The sequence below is a fragment of the Panicum virgatum genome, chromosome 1N (assembly GCF_016808335.1).
Source record: "Panicum virgatum strain AP13 chromosome 1N, P.virgatum_v5, whole genome shotgun sequence".
In the NCBI taxonomy this organism is placed as follows: Eukaryota; Viridiplantae; Streptophyta; class Magnoliopsida; order Poales; family Poaceae; genus Panicum; species Panicum virgatum.
Genome location: NC_053145.1, coordinates 59,877,901 through 59,905,838, shown reverse-complemented (window position 1 = coordinate 59,905,838; position 27,938 = coordinate 59,877,901). Strand labels below are relative to the sequence as shown.

Here is a 27,938-nt window from a genome sequence, read left to right as displayed (position 1 = left end):
TTGGATGACTAGAACACTCACTAAAACTAGAACAAATGGCGGCAACTCTAAGGGGAAGAACAACCCCGAGCTCGAGCTTCTCTGGTGAAATAGCACTGGCTCGGGCTCGGAGAGGAAGAAAGGTGCCAATTTATAGTGGGCGCATTAGTTCCGGCTGGTAGCTCCAGCTGGTACTAACGCGCCACATTTAGTACCGGCTGGTGGCTCCAGCCGGTACTAAACTGTCACTAGCCTGTCGGTGGTGGATGTCAGAGCCTGTCGGTGGCGGACTTTAGTACCGACTGGAGCCACCAGCCGGTAATAATAGGCTCCCAGGACCACTGTTTCTTTGGCCCGGTACTAAATTTGCACGTTAGTACCGGCCAAAGTCGTGACCGGTACTAACGGCCGCGGACGAATGTGCGTTTTTCCAGTAGTTATGTCATCCCCCATTTTAGAGAGTACCTCTTCCATAGTGCTCACTTCAAATTTCCAAATTCAAACAGGGAATGAGACTATATATGAGAGAGCAATATGGGGCTTAAACTGATTACATATGGTACCATTAGCGCTAACTTTTTCCAAAGTAGCATCAAGCTTAGCAACTAGCGAAAGAGGGTTCGATGCTACCCCCTAAAGCTTACAAAAAGAAAGCACAACACGCTGATGTCGTACGACGGACCAGAGAGATATCCCTTCATTTCAAATCCTAATCACGCAGAAGCAGAATCATTTGAATCCACTCTCAGATATACTAAAAGCTCAGCTGGACCTAGTGACACCAACAAGTAAAGCGAGTCCACATCAAAAGCTCGGAGCAAAGATAAAGGCAGGCAAAACTAAAGCTCTTTTCATCACTCGCGCCTCCGGCTGTCACATAGTGCCTTTGAACACAGCATGCATGATGAGTCGTTTAGACCAGGATCAGTATGGCCTTGCAGCCACTCAAATTATTGGCATACAGGTCATTATATTATAAACTGCTGCGCCTAAGCTTTTCACTAACTACAGAAATTTTGTACAGAAATATTATGGTTTTGTGGGGGCAGTCACAATGCAAAGTTTACTCATGTTACTAATTGTATCTGAATGTTTTCAGACTCTGCATTTGGTAGGGTTCAATGGTTCATGACTGCAAAGATGATTTTTGGCGCCTCATGGTGTCGCCCAACCACATCATTGACAATCTACTATGAAGGATCCTATCTAAGTACTGGGAGCATGCATGCTCTTGCCAAACTTCTTGCGTTGGTAAGCATGGAGCCATGGCCCATGGATAGCCAAAGTCGCTGCAAATTCTAATGTAATCTGCACGGACGATGTTTATTTGCAGGAGCTGCCTAGCTAAGAGGCTAGCCACTTATTGACAGAATGGCATGGACATAGAACACAACTGATAATTAATGTTCACACTGAAGATGGCAAATTGTAACGAAAACCTATGTATTTGGGATTCAGCACATATTGTTACTAGTACATGCTTACAACGTAAGAACTTTACAGTTACAGACTTGACAAACCCAGTTAAGCTACATGAACCTCACCTTACCTTAAGCACAAGAACAAAAACCGTACGTCCTGCACAATAATCATACAAGATGATGAACACACAGCATGGCGACTACTCAAGTCTTCAACATCATGATGCAACTAGTGAACTAAACCTAGTATGTGGCAAGTGAGACGACATAGGCCAAAGAAACGAAGAAACCGGTGGCGACCGCTTGGAATCCATGCCGCCCGGCGGGGCTGCTGAATCCTCCGCCGCCGTTGGCCCAGAAGCGCGCGTAGCACTTGCCGAGGTACACCTCGCCCGCCGTGGCGTAGCCGCACCCGGCCTTGAGCTGTGCGGTCGCGGCCGAGACGCAGTCGGAGCACGCCTTGGCTGCGAGGTCCCCCACGCACTGCGACATGGCCTGCACGGCGCCCGAGCCCCCGGCGCGGTACCCTCCACCCTCCGGCGCCGCCGCGGCCACGAGCGCGCCGAGCGCCGAGTCCCGCATGGCCACCCCGCCGGAGTCCCCGGGCGTGCCGCCGCACTTCTTGAAGAGCACGGTCGTGTCCTGCTTCCCCAGGAACGAGTCGTTGCCGTAGCGCACGAAGCAGGCGCGCAGCTGTACCGCGCCGCCGGCGGACCAGGCGCAGAGCGAGGAGAGCCTGGAGATGGCGGAGCGGACGCAGCCGGTGCAGACGGAGGCCGGGAGGTCGGAGCGGCACTGGTAGAGGCCGACCAGGGAGGAGTCGGACGGCGCGGTGAAGTTGGCGTAGGGGGCGTAGGGCGCGCTGTTGGCGACCGAGGTGAGCACGGAGTCCACCGCCGATGCGTACTGGGAATCGGCGGCGTAGCGCCCCTGCGAGCACCCGGCGTACACGAACGCCGAGTAGTCGTCGGAGCAGGAACCCGTGCGCAGCAGGAGCAGCAGCGAGAGGACGGGGAGGAGCGTTGCTGCCGCGACGCGCGTGGCCATGCTTTGCTTTGTTGGCCTGCTTGGCTTGCGCTCTCGTTCAGGATTCGGATGAACTCTGCGGGTTTTAGAAAGAAGCGTGCCGAGTGCACGTTCGTGGAATGGAGGAAGAGTCGTGGGTTGGGCTTAGTGGGCTGCTCAATGGGGCTGACGGAAGGAAAAGGCCTGCGTGGGCTAGGCCAAGAAGTTACACACACTTATTATGGCCCAAGTTTGCAGTACCTGTGTTTGGTGTTGGTGTATGGTGCGTGACAGCCTGACAGGCCCCCGTACCTGTGATTTCGTTTCTCCTTGTTCAGTTCCGTCTGCTCAAATGATGAACTGGACAACTGGTACTTTCAGCAAAACAGGTTCCTCTCAAAAAACCATTTCACCAATCAATTTTGAAAATTGAACTGCCAGAAACTTTTTTCCCTTTTTGTTGTCAGTAGTGATCAGCGGCATCGATAGAAGAGAACCCGCCAGCCACGCAGATTAAACAACTACCCTGTGTAGAAGCCCAGCTTGGTGCCATCATTAGTACCTAACATTGTCTTGATACATGCGATTAGCCAGCTAATACCAACAAACGCCATCAGTTAACAGCACAGGATCACAGACGATTACGAACAGTACCGACGATCTACAGCAGATGGGAAGATCCCTCAGCAGACAGACAGGCAAGATAATGCTGCAGAATACAAACCTATCTGGCTTCCAGTTCCAGCGAACTAGACGGGTTCGATACTCTGATCGCAACAAAGACAGCGACAAGGGTCAAGGCCTCACGGGCAAGAAACGCCAAGTACTACTGTATGCAAATCCACTGTCAGCCAACTTGCATGTACAGAAACACAACCATCGTACTCGTCACAAGATACAGACAGACCACACGTAACCATCCGTCGTCCTATCAGCAGATTCTGTCCACACTTCCTTTCAATCTGCAACAGAGTGTTCACACCCGTTCACACCGCTACTACATGTTGCTTGACAGCGTATTCAGAGTCCCCAGCCCTTATCTTAACCGGACTCTTGCTTGTACCGACAGGTAACGCGAGAGAACGCAGACGGCATGCTCCTCTCCTCCCGGCTCAGCATTCCAGCTGCTTCTCCTTGTCCGGAGAACTCCAGTTGGGCGCGAGCCTGTGGAAGAGGCTCCCGTCGTAGACGCTCCTCACGACGTCCTTGTGGAGCAGGCCGTCCTTGTCCTTGCCGAGGCTGTACAGGATCCTCCACTCCGCTTCTGCGCCAGCCCTGTTGTGCAAGGACAGAGCAGGAGAACGATAAAATAGAGGGGAGGACTGAGACTGCACGAGCAATGGCAAAAGTTGTTGTTGATTTTGTGCTGGGAAATTACCATCCTTTGTAGTCCCCGGGCTGTCTGTTCGCTTGGAGCAGCTGGTCGACCTCGTCCGATGTCAGGGCGTCAGGGACGGTCTTGGCGTGCTTGGCGAATATCTCTTCGAACTTCTCTGGAACGAACCTGCAGAATTGCAGTGTAAGCAAGCCTACTTACTGATGGATCATCGTTCGACCAATTGCTCATAAACAGAACCAGAAATGGCTGTCAGCGAATCCGTGGCTTACCTTCCTTCAGTGTCATACGAGCCAGTATCACTTCCATGTTTTCCTTTCTGAATGTTCTCTATGTAGATGTCCAAATTTGATGACGTTGCATTTTCCTGCATTTGTGCTCCGCGTTTTAACGCCATTTTCATATTTTGATTGCGAAGTACAGTACTGATAATAGTATACGAAACAAAAGTAGTACATAAAAGGCAGTGTTGTAGGAGGCCAGCTAGCTAATCATTTCCATTAAGCCAGCAAACAACAGGCGTGTGCTGTGTCTGCTGCCATAATCTGCAACTGGAATTTACACAAGAATCTCGAGGCATTTGGTGTTTTAACCGGCGTCTTTGTCAGACTCCATGATTAATTTGCAGTGATACTGCTCTCGTGTCGACTGAACTTTGATGGAGTTGCTAGGCTAGCATAAAAAGGGCATGATCTACGTTTCATTCTCAGTAAAGTAAGACTTTTATGCACGTCAACAGCTAAACCTGGGGACCTTAAACCCCGGCGAAATACTATAAGGACAAAACGTAATACTATCTTTTATATTTTTCGTAGCTGAGCACACACACAGAATACAGGAGAAAGAATGGGAGGGGAGCAGGGAGTGTCTTACAGGTCTGCACTTGCTGCCGAGGGCGCCATTGATAAAGGCCGCGCTGAAGGTGGACACGCCGAATCCAAATCCGAGAGCCCGGAACGCTGCCAATGCAACGACCAGACTTTAGTGCGAGAATCACGGGAACAGCAGCTCGACTGGATCCGTATTCAGGCAAGGGTCAACGAGCATACCGCCGTACGTCTCCGATAGGGTGACGACGCCGTCGCCGTCGCGGTCGAAGAACGCCGCGTGCCTGTGCAGCGCCGTCGGGCAGTCGCCGAGCGCCGCCGCCCGGCCAACTTCGCCGTCGCCGAGGCAGGAACGCGCCACAAGTTCAGCGAACAAGTTGCAGGTAAAAAAAAGAAAACAGAACGGGCAAGGCGAAATCCGACCGCTGCGCCGGAGCCCGGAGGCAGAGTGACTCACCAAAGAGCACGGCGAGCAGGAGCAGCGCGGAAGGCACGTACGCCGTCGCCGCCGGTCGTCGCGGAGCGCCGCCCATCCCCGGCGATTCCCTCTCGACGCTGCCCCCCGCGGGCTGTGACAGCTCTCCCGTTCGCTTTCCCTTTTGGCAGTTTGTTCCGCTCGGCTTTCGCGGCGCAGCTGGTACTGTACTGGTGCGGTGGCGCCTCCCACGCCGCTTAAATACAGGAGGCCAGGCCGGAGCCGCGGGTAACTGAAGACCAGACCCGCACTCCTGGACAACAGAAGCGTGCGGCGTGCGGCGTGCGGCGGCCTCGCGCCCTCCGGCAGCGAACCAGTTCGATGACTTCGATCGATCGACGCCACTCTGTCCAACAAGTCTGTTTTTTAGGCGTTTTTTGGACAGGGGAGCATCGATTCTAATTCGTAGGAATTTCTTCGGCGAATGGACTGGAGCATACGGTGAGTGGTTGGGAAAAAGGAAGATATTTACCCTGCGCGTGGAATACTTACCAAATGGGAGCAGAAAATAATTGCCTGGAGCAAATGTAGGGGAGTAATAATAGTAATTTGATCTCGTTCGTGTCTTACTTCGATTCTGACGAGACAAAAACATGATAGAGAATATGGTGGGTACACTGGTAGTATCCGTGCGATCAACTCTTCAAGTCTCAATTCAAAAAAAGGGGAACTTTATATACATAAAAACTGTTATGCTCATTATTGACTAGCCATACTACAGTTAAGTGGCAGACAAGCATGACCGCTTGCTCGTCGACTCAGAAAAAAATAAAAAAAAGGATTATATGCTTATTATTGATTATTTTTTCCTTACGGCAACCAAATCATGTAAACCCTTGCACAGCTACAGCAGCATCTGCAACTCTGATTTGGTTGACTGGCTCCAAACCTTACATGCCGCATCTCTCTGGTAGTCTCGCCATCTCTGCCGGTGGCGGATCCATAATTAAAACCTAAGGGGCTTGGTTCCTCCTTCTCTTCATCCCTACACATTTCTTCTATTCCACTTTTCTTTTTATCCTTCTTATTTGATTTTAATGGAGTTTTTGGTTGCCCCCCTTGTAAATCCGGCCCTGCTCTTAGCTAGCGCCTCGGCCACCTCGTCCAGCTCGGAGCGTGCGTGTGCGGCGTGAGTTCGGTCGAGGCACTACGCGTCTGATTCGTCTGATTACCAGATGGGCGACGCCGCGACGCTTTTGTTTAATCAGAGGAAGTGGGTTAAAATTTTGGGGAAATTTCTCCCGCGATAGGACGGCCATGCAAGCGCCTAGAATGCTAGATGTGGCTGCCAACGGCGGCGACGGCACAGTGGATGGCGAAAGTAGACATCGATCCGTCCTGCCTGCGTCAGGATGTAGATGAACCCAGAAATTTCGATCCAACTCGAGTTTTTTTTCAGAGCCTTTTGTATACAAATTTTTAAATGCCAGGCATATATGGTTTGGCTGTGGAAATTTGGAAACTCCCAATCAAAATCACAGGATGCTCATCCGATGGTTAGGGATTGAAGTGGACCCGTGGAAACTAGAGTTATGGAAACTTGGAAACTCCCAATCAAGACCACAGCTTGCCTGGTCCAAATTTCCACTCCAATCCCTAACCATCGGACGAGCATTGTGTGAGTTTCCGAATTTTTTCCAACTGATACGCTGTCTTGTTTTGGACGGGGAGGACCCTATTCAACGGAGGCAGCCCGCGGCGTCGTTTTTTTAGGCAGGCCGATTCAACGGGGCGTAGCTGGCTGGGCAGGCTGATTGCGGCCCACAAGCCAGGAACCGACTCGAGATTAAACAGAAAAAATACATGCCGCGCCACTACGTTGAACCGACTGTCGGACTGATAGAAAAAGAAATAAAAAACTGTTGCGATGCCTGGTGTTGGAGAAATGTTACTTCTTACTGACTGGTTTTTCTTACACAGGAACCAAATTAACCATGCTTAACTCTCGCTGAAACGAAACGAAATGGAAACTGAATCAGCCCTTCTTCCCCGCCAGCTGGTAGAAGAGGGACCCGTCGTAGACGGCCCTCACGGTGTCCTTCTGCAGGAGCCCGTCCTTGTCCTTGGCGAGCTCGTACAGCATCCCCCACTCCGCCTTGGCGGCAACCCTGCGCCGTCGCGAAATTGGTGCCACGACAGGACAAGAACAGCGCCAGTGAGGACGGGGAACACGAAGCGGAACCTGCCGGCCTGTGCATACCCTTTTTCTAAAAAAAAGCAAGATTTAGGTTAGAAACTTACCATCCGTTGATGTCATTGCTCTCTCGGTTGGCCTTGACCATCGCGTCCAGCTCGTCCTTCGTCATGGCGTTGGGCGTGGTCTTGGCGTGCTCGGCGAACATCTCGTCCAACTTGGCAGGAACGAACCTGCAATCAGGGCCATTTTAGAAGTGTTAGAACAAGAACATCTAGTAGTACATCACACGTTGCAGATTGCAATGACCAGCAATCAAAGATAAACCGTTCGGATTGCAGACCTTCCTTGAGCGTCGTAGGCGCCCGTGTCGCTCCCGTGTTTCCCTTTCTGGATGTTCTGGATGTAGATGTCCATGCGCGACGACGACGAATTTGCGTTTTCCTGCACGCGTTCGAAACAGACTCAAAATCCTGAAGAATACCAACGCAGCGTCTGTAATGTTGGCGTGCTGCAGTGATGAAGCAGATGCAGTTATTAGAACGTACAGGTCTGGTCTTGGGGCCAATGGCGGCGTTGATCAGCGCGGCGCTGGCCTTGGCCGTGACGGCTCCGAGCCCGACGTCCTGCAGACCTGCATACGCGCCACCATCCACATCCATACAGAGACGACGCGCGTCAGCACACGCCAAGCACGCGGCCTGGCTCGCCGGAATTAGGAGGCCGCCGCGTCGCGCCGCGACGAACGGCGTGTGGCAGACAGCACGAAACGAGCGAACGGAACGTGGTGAGAGACTAGCTAGAACCTCACCTTGGTACGTCTCGTCGAAGGTGACGATGCCATCGTGGTCGCGGTCGAAGAACGCCACGTGCTTCTGCAGCTCCGTCATGCCGCCGGGCGCCGGGGCCGGGGCGGCGCCGCCGGCCGCCGCCGCGTAGCACGCACCGAAGGTCACCGCCAGGAGGAGGAGCAGGAGCGGCGCGGCCGCTCCCGGCGGCGGCTGTCGTCGAGCAGCCATGCGTCCGCTCCGGCTCGGCCTCGCCTGAGTCGCCTCGCGCGCTGACCGCTGGTTCCTCCCGTCCCCGTCTCCTGACGCCGCGTTCTCCTCGGAGGTGTGTGTGTCTGTGCACGTGCACCCGATTTGTCAGGGGCTCAGGGCGCGCGCCGCATTTATAGGACGGGCTTGGGCGCCGCAGTAACAGCATTCGTGATATCCTCTGGTTATTTTTTTCCGAATGGGATATCCTCTCATTACTCGGAGGAGTATTTTTCTACGAGTATATCTCAGAGAGGAAAAAATCTTTCCGTGTAAGGCATGCAGCCTAGGGAAAACTATGATTTGGCCTAAAATTTGGGTGCCGCTGCGTGCTGCTGCTGCCGCCTCTTGGTCAGTGTTGGACGTGGAGGAGAAGATCAGCCACTCCGCGCGCTCCGGGACAGGGAGAAGCATTGCCGAGGTACAGCAAGAGGTGCTAGGAGCGGACCTCATCACGGGCCACCCGATCCGATAAAACCGATGCAACCCGTTTGAAAAAGTCCGATCCAACCCGATCAATTGACGGGTCGGGTACGAACTGTAATATTTGATTCGAAATTTAAAAAAAAATCCGATCCAACCTCAAAAATACACATAAAAATGCGGGCTAACCCAATCCGATCCAACCATGTCATGGGCTAGTTGTGGGTCAACGTTTTTCAACCTGAAACGCTAAATGACCCGATCCGAATCTAACCCGACCTGACGGATGATCAGGTCTAACCAGAAGTTGGCTTTTGTTCCGACCACACCGGCCACATAGTCGTTGCTGAGATGGCTGTGTTTTGTTCATGTGCCGCCGCTTCCACGATTTTTTTTTCTTTTCTAATGTTAAGGCTAGGAGTGCTGCTAGATCATATAAGAAGAAGAAAACGAGTTCTTACAATAGTTGTGATTACATAAATAATTGAAAAACTCAAACTTTTAAGAAAGGGATACATAAAAGATTAACTGGCCGATCGGCCCTCGCACGCCTGTTGCCGAACCTCCATTTCTTCCTTGATGAGGCCTAAAATCCGAATCGCCGGCTGCGAAATGCCCTGAAAAATGCGCATGTTCCTCTCATTCCATATGTTCCAAACAGTATAAATTAGTAGAGCTGCCACCCGAGCTCTGTTCTCAGCACTTGAGGTTTGTAAAGACGTGTTCCACCAATCTTCAACCTCCATCCCTGCCGTGGGTGTACTGATTAGCCTATGAGTCCAATGGTGCACCAGAGCCCAAACCTCCTCAGCAAAGCAGCAATGAAGACATAGGTGCTTAGTTTCCACGGTTTGGTGACGGTTTCTTGCGTCCCGGCAAATGCAAGAAGGGGGCTGCCGGCCCTGCCTGCCGCGCACACATTTCGTGTGCACGCGGCCACTATTCGCGTGCGGGCTGAGAACTGGCAGGCGGGCACACAGAGACAGACACACGACGACTCCTCTCGCTCGCTCAGTTTGCTTCGTCGTATTTCAGCGCGTACACGGGCCCAAGCCTGCTCGGCTTGTATTTATGAAAGCTTAGAACGTGCTTGTGGGCGGCCCGAGCCGGCCCACGATAAACACGCACGCAGGTCAAGCCCTATTTCCAAGCCCAAAGCATGAAAGCAAGCAGGCACTAGGCAGGCCCAGCAACTCCAGGCCTCCAGCAGCCCGTCGCTGTCGCACGTGCCTTGCGCCACCAACCGCGCCGCCGCCGCCGCCGTCGCCGAGGACGCCGTCCTACTCCTGCCCTTGTCCTGTAGCTTCGCGTTGATTCTCCGGGACTTGAACATGTCAAGTGGCCTGTAGACTAGGACCTGGACCGCCCGAACTGGCCCTACCCCGGCTAGCCGGAGGAACCATCCGCACGCCGAGGCCCGGCTGCCTTGGCTTGAACAGGCCCGTTCCGTTCCGCTGGACCCGACGACGACGACGACGACGGTTTCTTTCTGGCGCTCCGCTGCGGATTGAACCAGCCCGTTCAAGTGTTTGGGCACATTGCTTGCTGACTTGGTGACTGCGACCTCGCGAACGTTTCGTACTACTAACTCGCAGCTCCGCGCCTCCGCCAGCGCAGGAACACCGATCTGATAGCCCAGCTGATGGAGTAGACATCTGCGCATCATCTTATGATGAACAACCAGGACGAACAATGCTAAGCAGATGCTGAAACTGAAAGCGAGGTTGCCGGGATGCAGACGGAAGATAAACCTCGGAGGATCACCTCTGCTAAACAATTTGACATGTGGCAGAGGCCACCCTCACGGCATTGCACTAAGTGCGTGTTTAGATCTAAAATCTCAAAATCCAAAATTTTTGTAAATCATCTATATGGTGTATTAAATATAGTTGAAAAATAAATCGCATTACGCAAATGGACTGTAAATCGCGAGACGAATTTAATGAGCCTAATTAGGTCGTGAGTAGACACTAAATTTCTACAGTAAATCTACAGTAAATATGCTTTAATGATGAATTAATTAGACTCATTAGATTCGTCTCGTAGTTTACAGACTAGATCTATAATTAGTTTTGTGATTAATCTATATTTAATACTTTAAATGTGAAAGATTCCTTTCCAAAAATCTAAAAATCCAAAATAAACTAAACACAGCGGTCTGTTGCCTCCCTCTACTACCAAACCGGAAAAAAAGAAAAATCTTTTCACCATTGGCGGTGGCGCGACGCTTCTGTCCCGTTCCTGTCGCTTGGCGTATCCATCAGTAGCGCTTCCCGTGCAGGAAAATTCACCGCGGCTCGCCGCAAAATTCACCGCCGCGCGAGAACAAACGCTTACCCCCCGGCTACCCAACAAGAGCTCGCGTCCAGGAGAGCAGCAAGCCGAGGCGCGCGGGCGCCGTCCCGTCCCCGCCCTGGCGCCCTCGGCTCCTCGCCGTCTCACTCGCGTGGCGTCCTGACGGGGCCGAAAATTCCGCGGCGGACGGCCGGTTTTTTTTATCCGACCCTCTCCTCCCGGAGATGACTTGTCACTGGTTTCACGGCTCTCACGTCTTCACCCCGGCTGCTGCCTTTGACGAAGGGGGCGCCCCGGGCGTACGTGGCCCTCAACCGGTGGCTTCCAGACTAATCATCGCCGATAAATCTGCCCCACAAGGCCGCGACCGCTTCGTCAGCGATGCCGACCTGTCGCCATAGTTTTTACCGTCCCGGACAAATCTGCTCACATCTGCATCGCCCCGGGTCAAGTCAGTCTCAAAAAAAAAACGGAGGGGGTATAGCGGGTTAGCGGCAACATCGGCGGCCGTGGATGGCAGTGCAGGGGTCGCCGTCGGCACGTCGCGGCGAGGGGTTTGTTTACTCATTGCGCGTCCGTCCCGTTCTTAACGGCGGGGAAAAACCGCGAGCGCGACGTCCTGGCGCGCAGCGGCGTGATGGGCACTGCCGCGCCGAGTCGGGGGGCCTGGGGGACCCGGAGCCGTCGCTGCTCCGGGACCGGATCGGCAGGTCAGTTCCTGGAACGGTTCGTTCTCGGCTTGGCTTCTCGCCCTGGATGATGGATCCTACCTGGCTATCATCACCCAACGAATCGCAGGGAGTGTTCTTCTGATAATCTGATTCAGAGCCAGAGGTGACCAATCCAGGTGGAGTCGCTCCCGGGTGTAGGCAGGCACCAGCCAGGCAGCGAAGCTGCTAGTTGTAGAGCACGTGCATTCGGAGGACTAACTAGGAGCTTCAGGTGTCGCCGTCTCTGAGCAACTTAATTGAGTAGTACTAGTGTACCGGCGGGTAATTAAGGGTGGAAATTCTTCTCTTGAACAGCTGTTTCATTCAATTCTGGCACCAAGATACGAAGTTACTAGCACTAATTTACATTTTGTTCTGTTACCGACTCCAAATAATCGTGGATCGTTCCGCGCTGCTGTTCGCCTGTTCGGCTATGATGCGTCGTGTTCGGTGTTGTTTACATTTCGTGTCCAATGATTCGCCCGCTACGTTTTTTAAAAAAAATCTGCCGCGACGACGGCTCCGCGTCCCCGGAGGAGTCAAGAAAGCGCCGCCAGCATCCACCCGCGCGGCGCGCCGCCGTGTCTCTCCGGTGAGGGCGACCAAATCCGGGCGCCGGAGCGCCGGCCGGCCTGCCGCTGCACCGGGAGAGCCTTGACGACGTGTGCGCGCGCTAGCGTGGGTTCGTGCTGCCGGTCCTTTCTTGCGGGAGCACGCCGGCCGCCCGCGTGGTCTTCTCTCCTGATCAGAGAGCGGACTGCAGCACGGCCGTGGCGTGCCGGGCGACGAGCTTCTCGAGCGCCTCCCGCATCCACAGGTGCGGGCACCCGTCCATCACCTGGTTCACCGTCGCCTGTTCCATGCAATCGAGGGGTCAGATGACATGTCCTTGCATTGGTTCTGGGGGGTGGGATTTGCATTGGGCAGCGCGTGCCGCGAGCGAAGGAATTGGGATGGTGGTCTCAACTACTCACCCAGGTGCGCTTGCGGGAGGCCATCTCGGGCCACTGGTGGAGCTCGTCGGCGACGCGGAGCGGGAACATGAAGCCCTCGTAGGTCTGGTCGACGTAGCGGCGGCTCTTGTAGTGCCAGAAGCCGAGCACCGGCTCGGTGTCGCCGAGGACGCCGGCCTCCTCCAGGGCCTCGCGCCGGGCGGCCTCGTCCATGGACTCGTCCTCCTCCCACCCGCCCTTGGGGAACATCATGCCGTGCCCCTTCTGCGACGTGATCACCAGCACCTCCAGCTCGCCGTCGCACCGCACGCGGTACGGGATGCACCCCACCACGATGCGCCCGCCGGTGCGCTGGCTGTAGCGCTGCAGCTCGCGCCCCTGCCTCGCCACCAACACGGCCATGGATGCTGCTCGGTTGCGTTCGTCCCCGGCTAGCTGAGCAGGCGCGCCGTCGGGTCGGAGGCTTGGAGCTCGAGAGCAGGATGGGAAGGATGGGTGGATGCTGCTTCAGCTTCTGGCTTGCGGCCATGGAGCTGGGGATCGCGGGATTTTATAGCGCGCCAAGTCAATGGAAGGCTGTAGGTGTTGGTGTGTAGGAGCCGATCGAGTGAACAACCGGGTAACATGCCTGGGCATGGAGTATGGACGAGAGGGAGACTGGGCACCCGCAGTGGGAGGTAGTAAGAGGGTAGTAAGCTTTGTTCCTAGTAACATATATTGTGAAGAGTGAATGAAGAATGGGGAGTAGTATCAATCAGAAACAACGCTACTACCGGGTAAGCAGAATAAAGAATCCATATTGGCCTCTGTCATGCAGCACTGCAGCAGCATGTGAGCTATGGTGAGAGAGGGCGTGCCACGCTCATCAATTTGGGCTGGACTTTTTTATTTTTATAGGCTCCACCTTATTAATTAGTTTGAAACAACACATGACCCATCCCTATTACCCATACAGGTAAGATACATTGCGGTGGACACGTCGGCCGGATCTTCTGTGGCAGACGTAGCTGCTCTCGCCTCAACCTCAGGTTGGTCAGGGGAGGTTCACTCCGATCAAGAGATTCGGAGATGCCTCCTACTCCTAAGTCTGAATCAGATGGTTTCAGTTTTCGTACAAGGCTTAGTTAGTTTGCTGGATTTTTTTGACTTTTGTGGAAAGTAACTATGCTGACAAGCATTCTAGATTTCTCTAGAAACAGTGGTTTCTTTTACTGGACTAAGTGCTGTGTTGTTATCAGTAGCGATTCAAATAGAAAAATGCAAAAACTCACCTTAGGCATGCCATTAATCCTGCAGTGATGATGTGTGTACATAAGGGGGATAATAGTCAAAGTATTTACTTGCAAGAAATTAGATTATGTATCATCATCTTCCAACTTCAGATTTAGATGATGTCTTCTTCACACCCCATCGATCTATCATGTTTTTTTTCCTATTTCAATATTGCAGCATTCACATCGGCTAGCTATAGACGACGCAATGTTTTCATCTTTTATATACGAACATGAGAATTTGAACCCTTGTGGATGAAACCACCCAACTGCTACACACCAAAGGTACAATAGTTTTCACCCAAAAATAATCATGTGGAGCATACAGTACATCAAAGATTTGACATTACCAAAACTACTTGGTGTATGTTACTCCTAAAAGGGGTGGGACCCTTTCGCTTTGTCTTCTAGATGAGAGATTATTGTTGAATTGCCGTGTGAACTGGTTGGTCTAAATTAAACGTGTCATTTTCTATCTAGAACCAATGGGTTGGAATTTTTCTGAATAGCCAATGCGTATATACACTAAAAATTCTGCAAAGTTTGTCCCAGTTCACATGCAGCAATAATCATTGTTACAGTCCGTTAAGACAACACAACAAACTCTAGGCAGGTTAAGGCAGTTCGTAATGGAAGCCAATAAAAAGGCCTATCAGGGTCACTACTCGCTAGAAACAACAGGGAATCTGATTGTAAAGCCTCTTTTTCCCATTCTGTTTCGTCCTGTAACAACCTCCGGTTTTAGCCTATAGCATGCCAAAAAGAAAACTGAAAAACAAAAGAAGACACATAACCACCATCCAAAGGAAGCATCACCACCATTGCTCTCAAAAAAAAAAAGAAGAAGAAGAAGGAAGAAGCATCACCATCAGCAGCTAATTAATAATTAAACAGGTCGACATCGCTGGCCCATAGACCGTGTCCACCCAAACCCAAGTCAGACAGAGCGCGGAAGGTGCCCATGCCCCCTGAGGCCTGAGGGCGAGGAAGATGATAGCCAGCAAAACCGCGTATCAGCAGGCGAAGTACGCCCGCGAACCAACCCGTCGTCCTTCGCCGCTGCTTCTCTCGCGCGCGGCTCTCCGTCGTCGGCCGCGCCGGCGCGTACGCGCTCCCCCCCGCTGCTGCCCTCCTCACCTGCGTACGATCGGCATGGCGCTTCCTTGCCCTAGTTGACAAACAACCTGATGGAAGTCCATCGGCCTGGCGCATGGCGGCCAAGTCCATCTTTTCCGTCCATGCATCATGCATGCATGGGCGCTCGCATCATCTCATTCCTTTGTCTATTCGGCGTCGCCGGTGACGTCGCTGCTGCTCCGTGTCGCCGGGGGCAACGCCTTCTTTATGCGTGGTGCAAGTAAACCATTTGTGCACCGCAACAGTGATCATGCTTGCCAAGCAAGTAGCATCATTAGTTATGTGATTACGTCTGCCGTGAGTGTCCATACACTGCATATGTTCGTGTTGTGCTGTGGCCGCCGGTTCTCCCTACCTTAGTTACTTGGACATGTAGAGAACCAGTACAGCACTTGCGCAGCCGGCTGATGGTGGTGCGGGTTCACACGTACGGGCTGCGGCCGTCGCAGCCGCTCTCAGTTGGTCCAACACAGAGATCTCGATCGTTAGCAATGGCGCAATGCCAGAACCATGGAATCTACAGTAGCCGACTACTCTTTGGCAATCGATTGCGTATTTTGTTGGCCACGCACGTGACGAAAAATATATACCACCCGTGTGTAAAAACCCCAGCCGCCGTGTGACGTCTCCCGGGCCGGAGATGTCATGTGAAAGGCCGTCACCGATGGGGCGCACGTGCGAGAGTGGGTGGTCAGGTCTAACTATACCGCTTGACGGAATGGCCAGCCTTACTACTTAACACACCGTCATTTTTTGGCGTTGTCACCGACGTGAAATTCAGTAGAAATCGTGCGTGGTGCGCGTACGCAGCCAACGAAACTGGCTATGGTTGGAGCCAGGTTCTAAAAGCAATCGTCGGAGTTTCCCGGTCGTCAGTCGACAGGTGTGGTTGGTGGCAGTCCGGCCTCGTTCTCGTCCAGTCGTCCTCGATCGGCTGGTTTCCAACAGATTTTCTGGCCGTAAATGGCTCGGAAGCTGCAATAATAATCGAGCCAAATCTTCACCAAAGCACACGATTACCTGAAATCTTTGCTGATTTCACTGGTTGCAGCACTAGCCTTTTTCTGCCTTTACATACTCGGGCGAGAGCAGACGCGCGACAGCGAGCGAGAGGACCAGCCCGGCCGTGTCGTATCGGTGCTGGGGACCAATAAGCCGTTCAGGCCAGGGAAATGCCGCGCGCGGCTGTGGCCCAGCGGCGCGACCGACGGGGACGGCCCTCCCGCGACCTGCAGCTCGATCCACCCACCGCCACAGGAACCGAACTAAACACCGCCGTCGCGCGCGGCGGCGACCAATCGACGGTCTGCCGGCGCGCTCCGACAGGCCATTCATGAACGCCAAACCTAACGTTGCTCGCGTCCGGCCAGCCATGCGGAGCTGGGCCAGGAGGCGTCGTGCGCGGTCTCCGCCACCGCGGGCACACGCATTGATGGAGGCGACCGGGATGGATGGATGGCCGGTGCCTGCTGCTGGGCGCTGATAGACAAAGCCCCAGGGGCCACCGGCGGCGTTCGTTCAGGTGCAGCTGCTCAGCTGTTGGGGGTGTGTATCCCCGCTTTGTTTCCTTCCGGCCGTCCCTGGCCATGCCTCGCCCGTGCGCTTGTTTCTTCTTCCAGTCTCATGATCAAAAGATGAGATCGCACGCCATGATCGAGAGCTTGGGAGGCATGGATATCACTTCGTGCGGTTGCTGTTTGCGTGCAAGGAGTGGTTGGGGGTGATGCGACGAGACGATCGAGTAGACGACGACGGACCAGGACAGAGAGGCCCTGCCGACTGCCGTCCCGCCCCGTCCCCACGGTGGTTGGTTGGCACGTCCGCGCCGGGCGTGTAAACGCGACGACATGTATACATGCACGCACACGACCAGTGATTGTTGCTTTATCTTATCGGAATATATCGGATATGCATACTAGGATCTTATGCACTCAAAATTCTAAAATTTTACAAGATTCTTCATCACATCGAATCTTTAAATGCATGCATGAAGTATTAAATGTATTTAAATAAAATAACTAATTATGCAATTTGATTATAATTTGCGAGACGAATCTTTTGAGCCTGGTTAACCCATGGCGGGATAATAATTATCAAATACAAACAAAAATGCTACGGTACTTTACATACAAAACTTTTCACATCTAAACAAGACCAGTATGTGAGTTCAGATCTCGACGTCCATACTGATTTGCAGGCCTGCAGACATAACTGCATTTTGCTATAAAGCTGACAACCCAGTTCCTGGCCAGTGTTCAGACATGCATCGAGCCACCAGCAGAGAGTCTGAAACTGAAAGTCCTGCTCGGAATTGCCTCGCAAGTACAGCAGCACAGCACAGCACGCACGCTCGGTGTTCTTTATCTCGAGCTCGATCCATAGGCATTAGGCAGGGGGGGGGGGGGGTACTAGGGTTGTTGGTTTCAGGCTTTCAGCTTCCTTTTCTCTCTCACTGTATTATTATCTTCTGTTTGTTTGGTTTCGCACCGAACCTTCCATTGCCGTGAAAGTTCTCTCTCGACGACGGTCAGTCTTAGTTAGTCCTATTCCTCCGTGCTGATTGTTCTCGACGCATGCATGCGTAATCCTACTGACCAACGAAACGTACTAGTGGCTGACTGGCTGGGTTGTTCAGTGCTGTTTGAACGACGAAGGGCATGCACGGACATTTCTAACAGCAGCTGCGTGACTGGTAGTGGTTGGTGCTCGGGTTTTGCTTATGATTGGATCAGTTTGCCAGTTCCAAACTACGGCAACAGTGCCAATTAGAATCAGTCTGGCTGGCTTACTTGGCTCGGGCCGTTTCAATGATTGCTCCGACCCCTTACCGATCAAATTATTACTAGACCAGTACTCATTCCGTTCTCGTTTGATAGCTCTATTTCCAAACTTGAATTATTCTCTTTTGATAGTTCTATTTGAGTTGACATGGAATAGTAGAGACGATTGTTGGTAATTTCTCTAGAAAAAAAATTGGTGTATGTATAGATCACGTCGATATCAAGAGTCGGTAATAAATGAGATGATAAGTAGAGATGTTTTTCTTGATCATTGTACCAAGATGAAATAGAACTATAAAAGAGAATTAATGAAAGGAGTATTACAACTCGTCATTAAAAGCATTTTTTTAGAGATGCAAATTGATGATCCTTCGGTTTCACCTTCAACCCTCTTTAGTTTAAAATTTTGTACTAATTTTTCAAAATAAGATCTGATTTTGGAGAAAACTAAAGAGGGTTGGAGGTGCACATGAGGGTCACTAATTGACACCTCTATTTTTTTATTTGGAGAATCTTGATTAGTCTGAAGGGTGAGATTTGTAAAAAAATGAAGCCATATTCTAATTTTCTTGAGAATCTCAGCACGCAGGTCGTTAGGGAGGTATTACAACCACCCAAAATTAAATGCCTATGCGGTATGCGCGACCTATTTGTTTTAAGATAATCGTCCATGATTTGCGACGGATTCGCGCGAACTAACGATCCCTAATGATGAACGCAGCAACAGTAGCCCTGCATATACAAGTGAGATTCGGTCAGACACCCTCCATCGACTGACTACTCCTGAATTCTTAAACATCAACAACAGACGCCCGAGGGAACCTTAACTGCTCCTCATACCTTCATGTTCCAGGCATATGCAATGGTCGAGCCTGTCAACATCCGGTGTATAAACTAAGGAAATCTCTGCATGCTAACAGTAGTATACATGATGTTTGTCTGAAATTTCTGAATGATCACGTAGCAACTCCTACTGGCCCCGTGTAATGTTCTTCACAGTGCACGTGGGTTAGGAATCCGGATTGACGGACTCACGTAACTTGGTGTTCTTCATGCATGGAGCTCGCAGAAACTATTTCAAGAACTTGGCATGGTAGCTGGTGATTTTCCATGAAACTGCTAGGCTAATAAGCTTATGATGAGTCATGTCCTCCGCGATAATGTGCAACTTGGAGTCCAGGTCAACGTGATATGACGAAGGCGGTCGATCGATCGGGCTAGCATATTCTCGTTATGTTGACAATTTTTTTTCTTCTTTTTGGTGATCGCGTCGACATGGACATGTGCAATCGGTATTGTATCATTCAGCCAGTAACATGCGATGTGGTCGATTGTCTTCTGAGTCCCCAGACTCCCAGATAGCTAGTCAGATATCACAATCTGATCTGATAGACTGATAGTTTAACGACGCATGCGAGTTACTCGGAAGGTGATGGGCTGATGGCTTTGTTCCTTTACCAGTATACATGGCCCTCAGAAGCACATTGAGCTGCCCTGCACAATACAATATAGTATATGCATACGTGGAGTTCGGTCTTCAGATCAGATGGAAACTGTGTAGATCTTGACTGTTCTGTTTTTTTTAAATAAGAAAGTGTTCTGATTATTCACACCGATCTGAATGTTTCGCACGCATTTCTGCTGGTGCCCCTCTGAATGTCTCACTGGCATACATGCAGTGGCAGGTGTGTAACGTGTGCTTCAGCGGTTCAGCCTACTAATAAACTGGAGATACTCAGAGTGAAGAATCTCTCGGATTTATCTAAGCGGAGTTATGTGTACTTTCTGCCGCATTTCTGGACCCAGCCGGTCGGTTCGCTCCAGTCCCGGCGCTCTTTCCATTCTGAAATAACCACCCAGTAATATAATGCTAACGCTGAACTAGCACATCCTGACTAAAAGAGCCATGTGTCTAGAAGGATGTCTTTAGTGTTCACCAAGAAGGCAAGAACTGGCCACAACGATGCATATGAATTGGGTGACAGACAATATCGTGAGTCACATGTATCGTTTGACAAGCGGCACCACGGTCTGCGCGAGCATCTGCTACCAAGGCACTAGCACTAGCACTTAACTGTTAGGATTCTAAACTTCTCATTTAATTAATTGCTAGGGTTCTTAATTTTTTATTGCTAGGTACATATATATTATAAATAAATTGCTACATTTTTTTAATTGCTAGGAGTTTCATATTTGTTTAATTGCTAGAGCTATAATTTATAAATTTCTAATTTAGTGTATTTTATTTCTAATTCACATCATCGTAATAATAGTTTTATGTTTTTATCATTTTAGTTTGTAATATTAACATTCTTCTTCTTCATGAATTACAATTTCTATGTTCATTTTAATTACCATCTCAAATAAAACTAGTTGGCATAAAAGACCCACGGCTCGCCCTAGGGCCCTTGAAAACCATGAGCCGGCCCTGTTGACAACTCCCAAACTTCTTGTTTGCCTAAGCATGAGGGCAGCGTATGTAGCGTGCTCCAATTCCGGTAGCCCAACACAAGACAGCTGTGGATAGTAGCATCCTAGATGTAGATGATCATCGTGATTATTGGGGCAAGAAACGGGGTATCGGATATGGGACGAGTCGCTGTCATCACCAGAGAGTGTCTGAAACGGCATGAGGACAGTGACTCGCTGATGCGGCTGAGCCCATCTCCTCCTTAGCGTTCAGCAACCACACATCTGACAGTAAAATTAAACCAAATCGACACGCCGCCTCAGCTGAAAACCGATCGAGTTGCAGCGATCGAGCAGGACCCGTCACCCGATCGAGATCGCTGTCGTCGCCGGCCAAAGCTCGATCGAGAAGGATGGATGGGCACCGATCGACATGGTGCTCTTTTGGGTGCTAATGCTATTAATTATTGGTTCTCGACGATTATTTCTGAGACGTCGTTACCACGAAAAGAAAAGGAAGAAAATGACGGCGAGCCGTTCCTCATACGAGCTAGGCTCGACGCCGTCCACCAGACGACGATCCCGTGGTTCCCGGCGAGCTCACGTGGCCGCGCCGGGTTCCAGGGTCGTCCGCTACTCCCACGATCTCCTCCCCTCCCCAGCTCGCCGCATGTGACGGCCCCGTGGAGTCCATGTCACCTCCACGCGCGACGCGACGCGGCGGGCCACTCGCAAGGAGCCGTGAGCGAGTAACTACCGGTAGCTAGCTACTACCCCGGCCATAGATCGAATCATCGAATCCTCGCTGGAAAAATGAAAATGTCCGGTTAGCCTCGGGACAAGCAGGAACCGGCCAGCACCGTGGGCGCGGATCCGGACGGAGAGAGCAGAGAGGGACAAATCCTGCGGTCGCTACCAGCGCAGCGGCGCCGTTGGAACGGAACTGTTCCTGATCCGCGCCCTGCTGATTCTTCGATCGGCCCCGCGCCTTTTCAACTCCTGCGAGGCGAAATCGGAGCCGGACTCGTTCATGGGGAGGGAAGAGTGGCGGCGGCTTGTCCTGTGATGTGGTGCTGGGTGGGCGTTTTGGGAGGAGCGCATACATGCGGATAAAGGCGTGGTGGACTTTGCGTCGCGGATAAAGGCGTGGTGTGTATGGAGGCGACTGAGATGATGATTGGCTTGGAGACCGACGATACGCGAGGGATGATGACGACTCGACTCGACTCGAGCGTAGGGATCGGTGTGTGGGCTGCATCTGCACTTGCTGGCCTGTCGTCGAAATATATAAGAGCAGGCCCGGCCCAGGAATTATAAACTTGGGCTTACAGACACTAACGTCGTTTTCGTTTTCATTCGGCGTCTATATTTTTTGAGTACCGATTTTTGTACGCATCTAAAAAAAATGATTTGCTTTGTACGTGTGGGGACGAGGGAGAGGCATCGCGCGCAGCACAGAAGGAGATTTCGAGTCACTGCAGCTGGCTTCTCTAGCGGAAATGTGTTCATCTTCCACCTTGCGATAGCTGCCATCGGAGTTTGGGGGAGGGATGGGCTACCGGTTTCCTGTAGCCGTCGGCCGGGCCGTGGCGAGACAACCGTGTGTCAGGATCCGGGCAGGGGTGTGGCAGCCGATGGTGGTGGTGGCGGTGGCTCCCGCCGCCGTGGGTCTGCTGCACCACCTCGTCGTCGCTGGTGTGACTCTAGCATATATAGCACCCCGGCATCGGCTGACTACCTAACATTGCTTTGCACGAGGACATACCAAAATTCATTAGTATGCGTGGACCTATTAAAAAAATATAAACAAAGTTCCCCTACGTTGTTTCCCCGCGCCGCGCCAAAACACGAGAGCGCCACGCACGACCTCATCATTCAACACGTTTCGCTTCGCAACAACCGGGGGCTCGCCTTTGCCCCGGAGCGCCACCACCACCGACGCCCGAGTCGTCGGCCGACGATCCCGATCCCGGCGCGGCCGTAGGTTTTTCTCGCTCTCGCGCCCTATACGGACTGGAGTATTCCCCACGTTTCCCTCGTGCGCCACGCCGCTTGACTCGCGTCGTCACGCCATTTTCTCTGTGCTCCTCCGATCCGAGGGCTTCACCTCACCTCACACATCCCCCCGACCCATCCGATCCTCGCCGCGCGCATGGCAAACGTTTCCCTCGCCGAGCCGCGCCAAACGCGGCAAGCACGCACGCGCCCCGCGCCCACGGCACAACGCGCGAGAGGCCCCGGGCGCGGATCCGGTAAACGGCCGGGGTCCGGGGAGGGGTACACGTGTGCGCTCCTCCCGGCCTCCGCTCGGAGGAACCGGCCGGTCCCCCTATTTATACGGCCGCGGCCGGGCCTCCAGTCTCCTCGCCCATGCACCGCCGCGGAGCGTCCGTCCATTCGAATGGTGGAGATCTCCTCCTCTTCCTAGGCTGTTACTACTCGTCTCGTTCGTCTGGATAAGAGCGAGGCGATCCTAATCCTAATCCAGTAATCCTACCGGGAAGGCTGCGACCGGCGGGCGCCGCGAGGATGATGATGGACAAGGCGCAGGAAGGGCAGCAGCAGTCGGCGGCGGCGCGGGTGGTGCACAGCCAGGTGCGGCGGATCAAGCAGGAGGAGGACGAGAGGGTCAAGGTGCACGAGACGTACCAGCACCACGCCGCCGAGATGCGCCTCGTCCTCCGCCGGGACCTCGGCAGGCAGCGCTCGCGCTCGCCGCTCGGCCGCGCCGCGCGCCCAGGCGCCATCTCCATCGGCGGCGACTCCTGATCGATCCTCATCCCGGCCCGCCGGCGTCCAACCTCGGGGAGAGAAGGCGGCGGCCGATCGTCGTTTCCACCCGTGCGTTCCGTCGTCGTCGTCAGGTGCTAGGATCCACCGATCGATTGGGTCGATCGCCGTTAGGATTTTCGTTTGATGATGATCGCCGTCTGCTTGGCATGGTCAGAGTACGTGGTCGTTGAGTTGGAAAATTTTCTGTTGTTTTTAGGGTCATGATGATGTTCCTGTCTGGATGGATCATGTAAATACGGTTTTTCCCCCCTACCTTTTTGTCGACTTAGGATGATGTATGAATTTCTCTCGTCGCTGCAGCTTTTCGGGAGAAAGATATGAGAAGATTTCTCTTTCTAGGGCGACTATTACAGTTTTCTTGGAAATATTCCCTATAGTTATCTCTGGCCTGTCTTGTGAAAACATTTATTTCTGTGAAGAACCTTCAGTTAATCATCAGAAGATAATGAAATTCAGCATTGCTCTGCTTCATTTCCCCTAATTGTTCAAAGTGTTTAGGTAGAGATCAGTTGCAACTTAGCGCAACAATATTTTGTTTCGAATGTACTTAAAGGCTACCCAAGCTGGTAGTAAACGCTGTTACACAGAGGCACACCGTTTGAACCGAGCAGATGTAAAGGCACTGGAAGTAGCAAACCATGGAGACGGCAGAGTCAAAATTGGGGATTCATCATTATCCACAACAATCAGTACATAAACGTAAGCTCGACGAACTTTTCAATGCAGATATGGTGCAGAATTGAAATTGGGGCTTCTATTATCTGCAGTAACCAGTTCAGAACGGTATTTGATTGTCTGAAGAAGAAAGCAAAGAATTACGTGGTGGATTTCTGTGGCGACAACATCTTGATACTCCGGGAGATATTTTGCATCACGTCAACAATCATAAACTTCTTCTGCAACCTAAACTGGACGGCCAGTTCAGTGGTAAGAGGCAGTTCCCCTTTTAGAATGGCTTCGTCTTCCATTATCTTTGTGTGGAAGTGTTGGAGAGCAATCGCACAGAGTGCAAGAACTGTTCGAAGTGCTGAGGCTTCAACTGTTGGGCCTAAAGGAGCTTGTGCGTTAAGGGACATCAAAGTTTTCAGGTCATGCTTGTGCACAGCCTCTGGATCAGCTGCAAGAAGCACCCGTAGAGCAGCTAACAAGCGTCCATCAACTATGTCTGGGCCTCCTAAGCTTACCTGAAAGGAAACCCATGTATTGGCGGTAAAAGCGTCAGATCAATTAAACTTAAGCTTTGCATTTGATATGTATATATGGACTCAACAATGTATCACAACATATAAAAGCAGGTTAAGAATGTGGGAAAACCTTCAAAATGGCGCCCTCTCCAAGCAGGTTTAGCTGTGACAAGATATCTTCTTGCCACTTGGCTGGTGCTGAAAAGGTGGGAGAAGAGATCCCTGCTGCCATGCTAGCAGCATCAAGAAGTGTTCCATCATAGCTCAGTTCCACTTGATCATACGGGTTTGGTGTTATCACAAATCCATAATCAAGAAGAAAGAAATCATTGGGGTGGCAACCATAATTCAGTGTTATTGCTGCATTTTGCTCAATCTTAGTCTCAGCAACAACCTGTGCATAGATGAAGCACAGCGTGACATAATGATAAGTAGTGGATTTATTTGCTTCTTCCATAAGCAAGGAAATTAAAGACGCTAAATGACATGTAACCAGGAAATCAGTTGATTAAGTGCACTTCAGCGTGCCAAATCTGTGCAAACCAGTAATCAACGAACATTAATCACATATAGCCTATAGGCCCAGGAGTGGAAATGTTTCTTATTAATTTTTGCAGACATGAAAGTTACAAATGTCACAGAGATGTTAATAGTGAGTGTATCAGATGATGAGTAGAGATCAACGTAGAAATTGGCGAACAACAGATATTCTGATAGTGATAAAATATAAAGTAATATTGTCACAGTTTGCGAAGTGGATATGTGGAGGGCGAAAATGATAGCTAGATCCAACAAAATTTTCAGGAGCATGTATATGGAAAATTCAGATGTGGAAGAACATCTCAGGATACTTGCCTTAACTGACATGTCTGAGCTGTTTACACTTCCTTCCTGGACAATCCTAGCATTTGGGTTGAAACTATGGTTGCACATATCAATCAGAGGCAACAGCATTGGGATTTCCCCATGCAAACGAAATGCACGAGAAGACGCAGCCGACATAGCCCATCCAAGGGAAGATGAATTTACATCTTGTCCATAAAAAGGATGATCACCCAAGGGCACAGTATCAAGCTTCTGTCGCACCTCTTTCTCGAACTCAAGAAGAAAACGGCATCTTTTATTGACCTGGAATAGGAACAGTCAGAAAAGAAAGGGGGAAGTGATAAGCCTCCACTAGATATGACCATATGTTTTTAACAACCTGGTGGAGGAGAGGGGCATACTGCAAGTTTTTAATGTCATCCCCAGGAAAGAAGATTGGAACAGTAAATGTCTCTGGCAAATTGGCAATATATGGCCACCAAAATGAATCAGGTTTGGCCCTTTCTTGAAGCAACCTCAAGCCCAGCTTCATAGCCCAAAGTTCATCTGTAAAATATTCACATGATTAAATTTTAATCCAAGTTCACTTTACAAGATAGAAATCCCCTTATAACTAACAGAGTGGTTCTACTAAACTGGCACATTCTAAGCATGTATAAACTCAATCACATGATAATTCATTCAGAAAGTTACACAGGTAAGGTTATCGACAGATCCAATAACAAGAAAACATGGATAAAAGCTTGTTCAAATCAATATACCATCTAAGGAAAAGATAACTAAAATGAAGAGCTATAAACCAAGAAATGCCTGTAATTCCATATTGAGCAACAGGGGTATGTTATTTAAGCTGATTCAGTTGAAAGAGTACACACTGCAGATTTACATAATACTATACAATACTCATATATACTAAATAGGGGTCTTTAGTATCAACAGCTTTGATCCAATCCGCAGTTGCAAAGCCCATTAATCAGCCACTAATTGATGCTTAAAATTAAAAGCAAGCATATTAAGGAACAGATTATTTCTAGCTCCGTCATTGTCAGTCGCCCACAGCAACGGCGTACACACAAGCTTTCAGTTTGTGATTTGACATCTGGTACCTCTCAATACAGAACAACAATTCAGAACAGACTCTAGAACATATATGTCCAGTTTGACCTTCTGAAGGGACTATAACAGCATAACAGAATCCTACTATATAGAAACCAGGAAGAATGGCATTCGCTGGTCGATGCTCCCAAGTGACTAAGTGAGAAAGCCAATCGTGATCACCAAATTAAAACTGAGGTCTCTTTTCAGTCACTTTTAATCAGTATTGAGGCTCAAAGCAGTAGGCCCACTAATGTACCTACCGTTTGAGCATTTACAGGCTCACATTTGCAAGCATACAATGGCGCACAAGTAACCGAATCAGAGAGGCCATTACCCGGTACTTGTTGGGCAAGCTGCACGAGCAGGTCGTCCGCAGCGCCGGTGGGGCGGCGGAGTCGTAGTGGGAGGCGGCCCGGGAGCGTGATAAGGACGTCCCCAGGGGGGATGTCGCCGTCGGCAGCGGCGGCAGAGACCCCGAGTCCGTGTTCCGGGTGGTCCGTGACGCGGAGGGCAGGGTGGACGAACCCGCCCTCGCGCTGCACCCACCGGACCAGGTCCGGCGGCTGCGGCGCGAGGCGCGGGGCGGCCGCGGCCGAGCAGGAGAAGCTGCGGCGGCCGCGGCCGCGGCTGTCGCGTGTGAGTGAGGACGAAAAGAGGGTGGCGGTGGCGGTGGCGGTGAAGAGGGTCTTCCTCGCAGTCGCCGGCGTGGCCCCCGCGGCGGCGGCCGCCGCCATGGGAGGTGAGCAGGATGGATGCGGTGCGTCGGAACGAATGCAGATAAGAGAGGCTTGGGTCGGGCCGGTCTGTTGCGAGCTGCGACATGATCTGGGCTGTCGTCTCCAATTGCTGCTTTTTTTTCCCCTTTGTGGATGGGCCGTGTTATGGAGTAGTAGCCCGTGGATCTCAAAAAAAAAAAAGAGCCCGTGGATCAATTTTGCATGCATACCTGACGAAGAAGAAGTGAGAGATGGTCCTTTTTTAAAAAAGATGGAAAAATGGGTGCAAAGGTGTGCAACGATCAAATGACGGGCAGCTTAATTCAGATTTAAAAGAGTTTGTGATGACCCTGTGAGAATTAGTGAAATGTGTTAACCATTTGATGTTCGTTGATTAAATTTCATATTAGTTGTTATCAATTTAAAGGTGCTCATAATTTAGTAATCAAGAGTTTTATGAACTTTAATCCTCCCATCACCTTATTTTGAAATATTAATATATTCATATTTCATATTTATAACATCATTAATTCTTTCCAGAACCAATTGAACTTTTTACATGTGAAAATTTGATTAGGTACACACCTATTGCTCATATGTACATTTTTAATTCAAATTAAATCATACTCTAAAAATAATATCTTCCCGTATCTTTTCTACTGGATTATGCTCTCTACATAAATGATCCTTTTCAATGGCATATCTCTTTTCTCATTGCCTTCAGATTTTCATATTCGGAGGACACGTCCCAAGAACATAAATAAGATGCTTGGTTTATGTGAGGATATCATGTAAAATATCTTTATATTTATCAAATCACTTGCTTTCATCCAAAAGAGTGGTCCACACATACGTTCTTAAAATATCTTTTTGAATTCTCATCATTAATTTGTGATGTGGAAATGATTGTCTTCCATATCTTTCCCTTTGGATTATGCACCTTAAAAAATAATTCTTATCATGGCATATCTCTTTGCATACTTCCTATACAGTTCAATATATAGATAAAATATGTAATCAGCATGAAAACAAATCATGCCATTTATGCAAATTTTGATCACATCATTAATTTCCTCCTAAGTTGATCTGGATCACACCTATTTTATTTTCTAAGATATCTTTTTGAATCA

General features: G+C 50.7%; 5 protein-coding genes across 5 annotated transcripts; all 5 read right to left on the bottom strand.

The window, feature by feature from the left end:
• Positions 1-1,399: 1,399 nt before the first annotated feature.
• Positions 1,400-2,522, bottom strand: LOC120657154 (plasmodesmata-located protein 6-like). The gene has a single exon (XM_039935416.1). The coding sequence runs from the start codon at positions 2,445-2,447 to the stop codon at positions 1,644-1,646; it is 804 nt and encodes a 267-aa protein (XP_039791350.1). The 5' UTR covers positions 2,448-2,522; the 3' UTR covers positions 1,400-1,643.
• Positions 2,523-3,205: 683 nt separating this feature from the next.
• LOC120657155 (probable peroxygenase 5) lies at positions 3,206-5,316 on the bottom strand. The gene is made up of 6 exons (XM_039935417.1): positions 5,026-5,316; positions 4,791-4,898; positions 4,615-4,700; positions 4,014-4,108; positions 3,784-3,909; positions 3,206-3,680 (listed from the first exon to the last, which is right to left on the bottom strand). The coding sequence occupies exons 1-6, from the start codon at positions 5,099-5,101 to the stop codon at positions 3,518-3,520; spliced, it is 654 nt and encodes a 217-aa protein (XP_039791351.1). The 5' UTR covers positions 5,102-5,316; the 3' UTR covers positions 3,206-3,517.
• A 1,624-nt stretch (positions 5,317-6,940) lies between these two features.
• Positions 6,941-8,318, bottom strand: LOC120657156 (probable peroxygenase 5). Its single transcript, XM_039935418.1, has 5 exons — positions 7,989-8,318; positions 7,726-7,811; positions 7,521-7,621; positions 7,285-7,410; positions 6,941-7,151 (listed from the first exon to the last, which is right to left on the bottom strand). The coding sequence occupies exons 1-5, from the start codon at positions 8,194-8,196 to the stop codon at positions 7,019-7,021; spliced, it is 654 nt and encodes a 217-aa protein (XP_039791352.1). The 5' UTR covers positions 8,197-8,318; the 3' UTR covers positions 6,941-7,018.
• Positions 8,319-11,941: 3,623 nt separating this feature from the next.
• LOC120657153 (nudix hydrolase 18, mitochondrial-like) lies at positions 11,942-13,230 on the bottom strand. Its single transcript, XM_039935415.1, has 2 exons — positions 12,617-13,230; positions 11,942-12,495 (listed from the first exon to the last, which is right to left on the bottom strand). The coding sequence occupies exons 1-2, from the start codon at positions 12,995-12,997 to the stop codon at positions 12,388-12,390; spliced, it is 489 nt and encodes a 162-aa protein (XP_039791349.1). The 5' UTR covers positions 12,998-13,230; the 3' UTR covers positions 11,942-12,387.
• A 10,398-nt stretch (positions 13,231-23,628) lies between these two features.
• On the bottom strand, positions 23,629-26,901 carry LOC120657152 (actin-histidine N-methyltransferase-like). Its single transcript, XM_039935414.1, has 5 exons — positions 26,427-26,901; positions 25,374-25,540; positions 25,025-25,297; positions 24,300-24,563; positions 23,629-24,169 (listed from the first exon to the last, which is right to left on the bottom strand). Exons 1-5 carry the CDS (start codon positions 26,824-26,826, stop codon positions 23,801-23,803), a joined length of 1,473 nt encoding a protein of 490 aa, XP_039791348.1. The 5' UTR covers positions 26,827-26,901; the 3' UTR covers positions 23,629-23,800.
• Between the last annotated feature and the right edge of the window lie 1,037 nt (positions 26,902-27,938).

Coding starts and splice junctions, on each gene's coding strand:
- LOC120657153 (XM_039935415.1), bottom strand. CDS start 12,997: ATGGCCGTGTTGGTGGCGAGGCAGGGGCGCGAGCTGCAGCGCTACAGC. Junction 12,496..12,616: donor CCTCCCGCAAGCGCACCTGG/GTGAGTAGTTGA, acceptor TGCATGGAACAG/GCGACGGTGAACCAGGTGAT.
- LOC120657152 (XM_039935414.1), bottom strand. CDS start 26,826: ATGGCGGCGGCCGCCGCCGCGGGGGCCACGCCGGCGACTGCGAGGAAG. Junction 25,541..26,426: donor GCTTGCCCAACAAGTACCGG/GTAATGGCCTCT, acceptor AATATTTTACAG/ATGAACTTTGGGCTATGAAG. Junction 25,298..25,373: donor ATGCCCCTCTCCTCCACCAG/GTTGTTAAAAAC, acceptor TTCCTATTCCAG/GTCAATAAAAGATGCCGTTT.
- LOC120657155 (XM_039935417.1), bottom strand. CDS start 5,101: ATGGGCGGCGCTCCGCGACGACCGGCGGCGACGGCGTACGTGCCTTCC. Junction 4,109..4,614: donor TCGGCAGCAAGTGCAGACCT/GTAAGACACTCC, acceptor GCACAAATGCAG/GAAAATGCAACGTCATCAAA. Junction 3,910..4,013: donor TCGTATGACACTGAAGGAAG/GTAAGCCACGGA, acceptor GCAATTCTGCAG/GTTCGTTCCAGAGAAGTTCG.
- LOC120657156 (XM_039935418.1), bottom strand. CDS start 8,196: ATGGCTGCTCGACGACAGCCGCCGCCGGGAGCGGCCGCGCCGCTCCTG. Junction 7,622..7,725: donor TTGGCCCCAAGACCAGACCT/GTACGTTCTAAT, acceptor GAACGCGTGCAG/GAAAACGCAAATTCGTCGTC. Junction 7,152..7,284: donor AGCAATGACATCAACGGATG/GTAAGTTTCTAA, acceptor GCGACGGCGCAG/GGTTGCCGCCAAGGCGGAGT.
- LOC120657154 (XM_039935416.1), bottom strand. CDS start 2,447: ATGGCCACGCGCGTCGCGGCAGCAACGCTCCTCCCCGTCCTCTCGCTG.